This window comes from Sinohyriopsis cumingii, chromosome 17 (assembly GCF_028554795.1).
Source record: "Sinohyriopsis cumingii isolate HCF-2022 chromosome 17, ASM2855479v2, whole genome shotgun sequence".
Taxonomy (NCBI): Eukaryota; Metazoa; Mollusca; class Bivalvia; order Unionida; family Unionidae; genus Sinohyriopsis; species Sinohyriopsis cumingii.
In genome coordinates, this window is record NC_142977.1 from 87,327,847 (window position 1) to 87,338,645 (window position 10,799).

General features: G+C 34.4%; 1 protein-coding gene across 2 annotated transcripts; it reads right to left on the minus strand.

The window, feature by feature from the left end:
- Window positions 1-1,934: 1,934 nt before the first annotated feature.
- On the minus strand, window positions 1,935-7,421 carry LOC149779380 (uncharacterized). Of its 2 annotated transcripts, none has more exons than XM_089940012.1 (5): window positions 6,979-7,421; window positions 5,881-6,266; window positions 5,124-5,257; window positions 4,517-4,694; window positions 1,935-2,979 (listed from the first exon to the last, which is right to left on the minus strand). In XM_089940012.1, the coding sequence occupies exons 1-5, from the start codon at window positions 7,242-7,244 to the stop codon at window positions 2,723-2,725; spliced, it is 1,221 nt and encodes a 406-aa protein (XP_089796138.1). In that variant the 5' UTR covers window positions 7,245-7,421; the 3' UTR covers window positions 1,935-2,722. The 2 variants fall into 2 exon arrangements, with proteins under 2 accessions (XP_089796138.1, XP_089796139.1); XM_089940013.1 differs by lacking the exon at window positions 6,979-7,421 and adding an exon at window positions 6,657-6,794.
- Window positions 7,422-10,799: the final 3,378 nt, after the last annotated feature.

A 10,799-nucleotide genomic window follows, 5' to 3' on the forward strand; every position in this document is an offset into this window, starting at 1 on the left:
AAAATAACACATTTAATTAGAACAAATTAATAACGCCAATTCCAATTCAAGTTAGATTATATCAATATAATTCAACAGGCGCGTCCAATTTGTATTTATTTCATCATCATAATAAAAGGTGAAAAGAGCGCAATGTCCACGACTGATTTGCATCATCACCTTCCTATCTTGACCGTATATCCACGTCTCCTAGTTCATCCTCGCTAAGCTGTGTGCTTTGGCCATTCATGGACTTACTGGTCCTTTTATTCTGACTTCGTCATTCTTTTTCTCAGACTTCTGTCTTCAGACTGTCCAGTCTCTATCCCATAAAGATGTTCCTTAAAGGACAAAATTACCCCTAAATTTCTGTATACCCCACTCTCTAGACGTACAGAAAATTCCCTCACGTTACTCAGAGCATGTTGGCTATCCACACACTGTGTAAATTTAGTATGGTTGGACAGTGACCTTGCTTCCAGTGGCAGGTCTTAAATTACCACGCGAGCGTCTATTGAATATTGCCGTATTCTTTTACATATGCAACTACATGTTCGATTGATATTGCATGAAATTCACAAATTGTAACTCGCAGCAATCCTTAACCTACAAGATTATTCAAACATTACAAAATCAGATATAATTAGGTAAGTATTGTCCTAACAAAGGAAGTTATTACAAATAATCCTTTGAAATCCTACATATATGAACATTTGGATCGTATGCAATCAATTCTACCAATGAACTAATAACTGTAAAATTGAAAGGTAAATTGCATAACAATTCTAGCATAAACACTTTCCATGAAAATGAATAAATATTAAATCGCATAACATCTCTAGCATCAACACTTTCCATGAAATTGAATAACATAAACTGCACAAAAACTCTAGCATCAACACATTTCCATGAAACTGAATAAACGATACATATATGGAAACCTAATCATAGAAAACGCATTTGTATAAAACAAGCAATCAAATAATAGAATATTACGTGAAACTAAACTTGCGTACCTTGTTGATGTTCTCTTTCAGAACATACGCTTCCGAGCATTAAAACCTGTCTTTCTTTTACAAGACGGTCTCCTGGTCCTTTTCTTGTTTAACAAGGATATCAATATTGTCTTTAGGCCTCCTCCGAAGACTAGACTCCTCTTTCAGGAAATTTCAGACTTATGAATTTTGACTAAGGTCGTCACTTTAAAGTCTGATTGCTTCTAAAGTGTACGCCTTAATTTATTCTGCCCAATCGTAGGCAGCGGTCCCTAATTTTTCCCAAAGAAATAATTCCTTTCATCAGGTTTAGACAGGTCGGAATCTGTGAACGACGGTGCGTAACTATTTCCCTTTGAAAATGATAAGTGGACACAGGTTCCTACCAAGTGGTTAGGGTTGGTAGCTCAAATGTTTACTTTGTAAGGGCCGTGTTAAGATAGCCCGGTGAATTTCACTTAGTTGGAATGCTGCCCCTTTGAAGTTTACACGGACATGGGCGGAGATGAACGAAGAAAGGTCGAAGTGATCCCTCATAAACACTTTTCTGGCTTAAACGCGATAAAATGTTAATGACCAACACATTCAACTTTAAAGTTCACTGCAATTCAAACTTCGACACTTCACAGTGTTATTTTCGATTTAATTCATAATACTATAAATTCCTCTTAAAGTTTCATTTCATAACTTATAGAACTAAATTATTTGTAAATTGTACAAAACTTGACGGTGTTGCTACATTAGGCTCATTACTTTCAGACCACAGAATCGTAACAATGTTTTATTTTGAAATTTTACAATAGTCTTATATGTATCTCATTTCCGCTGTTTACACTTTCTTGAGACGGTACCTTATCGAAACCTGCTTTGGACGGCATTCAGTATGTATAATTGTGTAAACATTGGTCAAAACAAAATTCTACGAAATACTATTGATAAATATATGTAAGTAACGAAATGTCTGTTATATTTCTTTAATAACATTAATAAATTTGATTTGACATGATGTTCTTATTTCTTAGTCAGCCAAATTTTAGATTTTCATATTTTCATTTGCCAGGATTTTATATAAGTAGGCAATACATAGTATTCGATTGTACCATGATAATCAGTGGCGTAACTACCTCAGTAGCAGGTACAGCCGTGCTGTGGGGCCCGGAAGTGTTTAGGGTACGGCCCAACCAGAAAAAAAATCATATAAAGTGACAGTAAGGGGGGAGGGGGGATGGCGGTGCAAAAAGTTGTATGTGTGGTCCGTGGTGAGATAGCTACGCCACTGATGATAATGTAACAATATTATTCATTTACCAAATAATATTGATAAGAAAATCTTATTTCTAGGTGTGCATGAAATTGTGATGCATTGTGAAAGTCTTATTTTATGAAGTCTGTGCTATCCTAATGAATTAAAATCATTATCGCTTTATATAGATGACATTGATAATATGCAAATAATAGACTAAACTGCACACATCCACATACACACACCACATATATATATATATATATATATATATATATATATATATATATATATATATATATATATATATATATATATATATATATATATATATATATATATATATTGGCTAACGCCCAGTGATATATTATCAAGTCATAGTCATCATCTCTGTGAAGTTTATGATAAAACAAGTATTCAATGCTAGTAAAATCAAACAAATAAATTGCTTTTTTTTCCATTACCTATCTCCAAGCAGATTTTGACTGAGGTGAAAAATGTCAGATTACATTTTTCCGAAGTATTCGTTCAGAAATGCATAGTCAAAAAAGGAAAATAATGCGGCATCATCTGGTAAATGTCCCAAAGGTAAATAAAGGGCATTTATGCAAGTAGAACTTCTAGGAAGCATACTTCCATCATCAAAAAATTCAATCTTGGGTGGCATGTAGTATCCTAAAGCTGGTATCTCTGCAGATGCCGTCACAAACTGTAATATTTTCTCCAGTGTAACTTTGGCTTTCTCCGTTCCTCTTCTACCACCTATAAAAAGCAATAGAATTATATATATATATATATATATATATATATATATATATATATATATATATATATATATATATATATATATATATATATATATTCAAATTATATATATATTCAAATATATGATCTTAAACCAAGTGACAGATATATATATATTCAAATATATGATCTTAAACCAAGTGACAGATATATATATATATTCAAATATATGATCTTAAACCAAGTGACAGAAAAACGCCAAAACCAGCAAGTTTTGTAAACAACTAATTTACTTCCCTAGAATACGAAATGAAAATTTAAAAAAGAAAACTTGCAGTATAGTGAAATGGATGCCAAATAGTCATAAATGTTTTATCACAAGGCCAAAGATGTAGACTAATCGGAGTGAATTCCAGTTTTGAATGTGCTGATGTACCAAAAGCCGCTCGCTGATACTGAATGCCGTTCACAGTGCGGTGAATACAAAAATAAGGGATGGTGGTTGCGTGCTGAAGAGTGATTCTTCTAGTATTCTGTTCAGGAGTAGGTTTCATACAATAAACATAACAGCAAGTTTGTTATTTAATAAAATTAAAATGTTGTTTTCATGTGTTAATGCCGAATATATTTCATGTGAAACAAAAAGCAATATATTTTATATTTGAACATGTGAAGCTCGCTGAAATGGAAATGTCACGTTTTTTATACTACACGATGAGATATAACCGGTATTAACATAGAAAAGGATATATATATATATATATATATATATATATATATATATATATATATATATATATATATATATATATATATCTGTGTTTGTGTGTGTGTTTATCGTTTATGTTGGATGCGGGAGGTCGTGGGTTCGATCCCCGGCCGAGTCATACCAAAGGCTTACAAAAACGGTACTAACAGCTGCCTCGCTTGGCGCTCAGCATTAAGAGGTTAGTGTTAGGACTGATCGGCCCGGTGTCAGGATAATGTGACTGGGTGGAACATCATACTACATGTCTGCGGCATGATGCCCCAGTACTAGACATCACTATAAACTGCCACATTGCAGACATCGTAGCGATATGACTGAAAAATTGTTAAAGCTACGTTAAAAATCCAAATCACATCACATCACATCGTTTATGCAAACCTAGCTAGCTGCCACAAAGAAGGACTGAACATATTGTTTTACAATAAGTCGTAGAAATGTGAATGTAAAAGAAGAAAATGTCCACCTCTCTTTAGAGGCTATATAAACCTTTCGCATCGAACGTCTCTCAAAATGTGTATATATTGGAGTCCTAGTATTCATGCTAATCTAACACAACATAGGTACAACGGACTGAACACAGATACAATTTAGATAGTATGGAGTAATTCAGGAGTAAACATGTAATATCATTATATTAATAATAATCTTTAAGAAACTAGTTCAATTATAACCATGGCGCAAACGAAAAACATTTACCACATATTTCATTTTGATAAATGTATATCTATAATCTATGAAATCAGAACTACCTCGTTCTTGTTATCTTTACAGATGTTATATATTTACCTGAAACTTCTTTAAGGTATGCTATGAATTTTTTATATGTACCATCCTCCTTCAATCTTCTGTTAGATCCGATATCTGAGAATACTGGTTTTAGGACATGGATCAATTTTCTCTGTGTCAGAGTTGACCTTGCAGAAGGCCTGAAGAGATATTTAATACACGGCTTTCGGCGCATTAACTGAAAAGTAACATTTCAATACATAAAAAAGTTGTAATTGACCCAAACTGTTTCATTGGCAAGGTTGCAATAACAAAATGGTCTTTGTACCATAACTTCTATTTGCACATAAGACTTTATTATCAGTTTGATTCTTATCCAGTTATGCGCATCTTCAGTTTACCTCTCAAGAATTGGAAAATATGATGGGAACTAAATTTAGAAAGCTTGATGAGATTAGCTGATATTCACATAATCTAATACATGATCAACTTATGCTTTAAAATAACCTTAACAATGTTTACAATCCTTGTTTAATAAACAAGCTATATGTGGGCCCAAAATCACTGCCAAGATTTTTAGTGTATAATAATAACAGGTTACAAGAGATTTATAGGTCCGGGTTACAGCTGCAGGTTTGGGAAAGTTTAGATACTCATTTGTGCTTACATCAACAAAACCAAGCCGATTTAAGCCATCTCTAAATTGTGCCTGGACTGGTGTTAAGTTTTGGGACAGGAGCGTTTCCAATTCTTCATCTGTTAGGAAACATGGTTGAGGCCCGTTCTGCATCAATGACAAACCTAAAAATGTTGTTAACAAGAATAGAATGGGTACTTTAGAAAGTACCAAATATGACGCTCGTGTGATATTAAATGAAAGATATATTTAAAACAAATGAATCATTTTTCTGTTTCACGCTTATTAACTCCAAAAACGAGGCAAAGCCTGTTAAGCAAGAAATGTGGGTCATCGCAATCACATCTTACTAGGTGTTGAAATAAGCGTGACACATGAGTGCACGCCAAAAATAGCAATGTATTGACCATGCCTGCAACAATGTCGTGTAAACTGAAACTGAGGTATAGGACTTAAAGAATGTCAGAAATATTTTTGCTAAAACAGTTAGGATCGCTTTTTATGTCAAGAGAGAGAGAGAGAGAGAGAGAGAGAGAGAGAGAGAGAGTATACTTTCGTTCAATAACAGAATGAAAGACCTATACCATTAATTTACGCGACAAACGATTTGCTTTATCGATTGCTTACCAAATTGCAGACAAAAGCTATTTACCACAAAAATTAACATGAAAGCATATTGTGCTCTGCCTAATTTTCACATCGCAAATATGTTGTCCATTGATAGCCGAATTATGACCAGCATAGTAAAAATTAAATCTACAGCAAGTAACGAAAATATAACACTTACCACAAACTAGTCCTGCACCAAAATAGTATTTCCTTTCAAGTCCACCGGAGTCATCTTTCAGTGTGTATGCACCCTCCTCAGTCATTTCAAAAAGTCTACATTCTTCTTTTATTATCTCTTGCATCATATGAGTGAGGAACTCCTTCCTTGGTCCCCCTTGGTCGGAAGCCTCTTCTCCATAAAATGTCACCTCAAGGGGTACCAGAAGGTTGGGCGCTTCCAGGATCTCCTCCATTCCTGTTGCAAACATATTCATCCGCGACACATAGATGGATTGGGTTTCACCCTCCAGCGGTTCTGTTAATGATGTTTGGTCTAATTGTCTTCCAGTCATTACAGATTTTTGAAAATAGCGCAAGACAGCTACTGGGTCATGAATGTCCTTGCTGTGGCAACAAAAAGGAGGATGTCAAGGTACTTAAATTACTGAATTCAGGTGGAATTTTGTAAACTAAGAAGGCGTCAATATATACTGAAACAAGAGAAAAGAAAAGCAACGGAGTCTAAGAATCTTAAAATTTGTCAGCTGTATCTAACTTTCCTAATTCAAAGGGCAAACACTCATTCATGTGCATGTGGCAGTGAGAAATAAAGATATCCACTGTAAACATGTAATTGAAGCCAAGCTATATACATGAATTAATATATTTTACTTGGATAACAAAGCAGAAGATATCCAACAAGATTAACTAGTTAATAGATATATTAGCAATCGGTGCTTATCGGCGTGCGTGTGTTTGTGTTAAACCAGTCTTTAATATTAAGAAAATAGTTACCTTTTTGCAGATGGAAACATAAACAGGTCACTTGGCACAAAAATACATAGTCCAGCATGTAAAATGAACTAATTAGAGTTAGCTGCATCTTATTATGCGTTATTATGACTCATCTAGACAAAAGAATTTCCACTATCTCATATAAAGTAGAGTATCGCTGAAAAGGCACAGATTGGCCTCAAGAAGGAAATTTTGTTTTTCATATACTTTGATCAAAGACTATTGATCGATTTTTTTCTAACCATTAATGCATACAGCAACCATACAACATGGCATCTCATAATTGGATCTTTCCGAAAAATATTTTTTTAAAACATCTTACACTTCTTCCAAAATCACAGCCATGTTGTCAACTAAACAAGAAGACCTGTAATTTGTCATTACAGTATGATGCAGATCACCAATGTTGGGATGTCCGGTTACATCATTATGAGGTTCAGTGTTTCTTGATCCAGCACCATGCTCTTCACTGGTACGTTGTACTATTGCTGCTATACCAGCATGCTCGCTAGTCCCTGAGTTGGGAAACATGGCCACGACATTATCCTGTTGTCTGATAGTTGGAACTGTGGGTACATTACTGTACATTGCACCAGTGTTGAGAGGTGGGTCTACAGTACTGGTGTTGTTGTGTGTTGTTACAACACTAGGCTGCTCACTAACGTTAGCTGGATCATCGCTGAAAACACATAAATATATTTACAACATTTGACAAATCAGATGCTTATAGATCGATTCAGATTTATGTCGTCCTGTAAGTTTCATAACAAGCATATGCATTCTACAAGACATACATTTTAGATAAGAACTGTACTGTAATAGTTGAAATATATGTAGGACACAACTGGAATTACTATACAGTGGCATATTTATTAATCAAGGATGATTAAATTCCATCATCAGACTCTGTAACATGCAAGAGAATTGACAATGAAGCAAAACATCCGTAAAAATCCACCAACAGGACATTTAATTAGTTTACATGGGTAGACCAGTGGACTGAGTAAAGGGGACAATGTATAACGCATGATCAATCTGCACTGGAGCCTCGCTTTCTTTTTCATTAAAGTGATGCTCTATTGTGATGTTTAGTGGATTCTATACATTTATATGCAGTCTACTTCCAGTAAATCACATATCAAGTTTGCAGGAACTGTACGAATGTAAATCATGTATCAGTTGTACATGCAACTATACTATATTCTACACAAATATGAATCATTTATCAAATGTACAGGGAGTTAGTTACACACTCTACACAAATATGTATCATTTATCAAATGTACAGGGAGTTAGTTACACACTCCACACAAATATGAATCATTTATCAAATGTACAGGGAGTTAGTTACACACTCTACACAAATATGAATCATTTAAGGCAAATAATCAAGTATTGAAGGATGGACAGAAGACCGTCACACAAATTGTCTAGTCCTGAGTCAAGTAGATCTAAAACCTAGGTTCAAAAACATACAACTTACTTGAAAATTTCAATGCAGTCTGCATCTTCTCCTGATTTCTGAAAACCATAAAAAATATGTGGGTACGTTTTTAGCAATAACACTCTCAATCCCCAACATTACGTAAATACTCTGCACACATGATACCATCGCATAAATTTAGTGATCTAAACAACAGGCACTTTCTAACCAAACGAAAAGCATACCTTTTGATTCTGTCTAGGTATCAGTAAAATTTGTAAAAAAAATACTCTCAACAGAAAAGCAAAGCAAAACTTCATTTACACAGCACTTCATCTTCGCTAGCCAAGCTTCCGATATGATAATCCTATCTACACCTTGGCGGATCGAACATATATACTGGTGCTTTGTCCTAGCGACATCCAATGGATTTCCTGAACTGCCTTCCATTGTACATAATGCCAAGTAACCAATAGCGTGGTGCATTCTACATTGGCCGAAAATAATGGAGGCAATTGACCTAAAAGGATACTTTGGATGTTTAACCTCGAAAGTATGACTATGTACCAGAGTGAAGCCATTACAGGTGTATTTGAGAGAAAGGAAATTGTGCAAACACGGACTGGGACTAGAAAATTGCTTACTTATGAGTCCATTCTAGCTGTAACCTTGCCGTGCGAAGATGACAGCCCTTAGAAATTGCACTTTTGTCTAATATACATGAATTGTATATAAACGGAGGTAACATACTGTTGGATTAATGTTAAAGCTTTAACATGAGCAGCTTTAACATGAGCAAAATACCTGACACAATTAATTGATAGTCAGACTACCTTACCTGACAAGTTTGCATGTGTTCTCTCGTTATAGGTACCATGCTTGAACAAGACAAACACATATGCGACCTGTACCGAACTCCCTAATGTCTTCTGTACTGCATCTTACTGTGGTTACAACTTTTTTGGAGTTGCTTTTAAGCGTTAACAGCTCAAAACCACCACACTGATCTAAAGCCGGAAAAGAGCTGGAAAACAGATAATAAATATTACATTTTTTATTTTTGAGTACGGATAACAGTTTTATATCAATGTTCACTTTTAAACTCAATTTTAAGACAATTATGTAATGTGTTTGTTTGGCGTTAGTATTCCAGGAATAAAGATATGATTAAATTTATTTAGAAGGTTGGTTCAAGCTGGAAATGTTGAATGGATGATGTTGAGTACTGAGAGGAATCGTCATCGAGTCTTATATTTCATTAATTTCTTAAATATCATTCAATTATTTTTACTCAGATAATATTGTTTTGTGAACGTATCTAAAATTTGGTTTATACTTTTACTTGATTTTGACAAGTAAACCGTAGGACATAGCTTGTTCAACCAAATCTTACTTGCCCGCATAAACGTTAAGAAAATCACCTGGTCTTACAAGTACAGTATTAAAACTAATCGCAAAAAGGGATACAGTTAAGTCTATAAATAAAATAGACAATATCTACTGAATCTGTACATTTCAAATTTTACATAGTGTTTCTGAACTTTTATTTTGTGGAATATTCTAATTAAAAATGCAATAGGAGCTTAACGCATAATTTATGGACCAACAAATATTAGCTTCCACCACTCCCACTCACACATAAGCTTGATGGTTTAGCAATAAGTACTTAATTGTTTGATTTACCAAGAAACAATATTCTAAGTAAACATTAGAGAAAAACATTTCCAGCCGGAATATTCATTTCATGTTGAGGCTTGGAACAACTTGAAGATGGGGCTTTGTACATGTTCGCATTGTTGAGAGGAAGTTAAGTTCTATGACTCAACAAATCTGTATATTGTGAAATAGAAGTGCACACAGAGATACAATTTGAAAGAGACATTTGCATCAAGAAAAACAGTAGGTATAACTCACATCAACAAGCGATGGTGTATCTTCTCTATTATGACTTCAACTGTAACTAGATGAGCAACCTAGAGGCGGAAACCGAGTTGCACAGTGCCTACCTGCTGTTGCTTTTTTTACAGTTCATTCTCTACAGATTTAGAACGTAACATACAAGCATTTATTCGCATGCACTTCACTCGTTTCCTTCATTCCAAAAATTTGCCGATCACCTTTCATTACTTTTTCTAAAACATAATTACCTTAGTATGGCCTGTCTCATTTGGTCATGCAAAGCATCAACAGGAATAATAACTTTCTTTTCCCCAAGGCCATTTTTACGTAGGATTCTCCTTTCTTCCAGAGATGGAATAGTAGTAGAAGTATTGGAACTCAGACAAACAAAAGATCGAGTCATAGTGCAACCTAAAATAGAAATATGTATCACCGCAGTTTACTTGTTTTGGTGACTAGAATCAGGACATAAAAATGAGCAATATTTCCTAAAACTTTATATAAGTTTATGTTGCATGAGTGAAGCAGCTAGGTATGTGTTTGTGAGACATGGATGCCCACACGTTCCTGTTGAACAAAAATTAAAGTAAGAAATAAATATGCATGTATTTATAAATCATACTTAGGTTTCATATTCTCTGTTGCAACTGTGTGTGAAAAAATGTGATAAATTCCATTTTGTAAATTTTAAATGTAGGCATTTCATCAAAATCGAACAATGTAAATTTGTGAATCGTCAAACACTAAGGAAAAGACACAGCAGAACAAAAACAACAACATAAGAGGGGAGAAACAAACACATATTAACATTTGTGCATCGT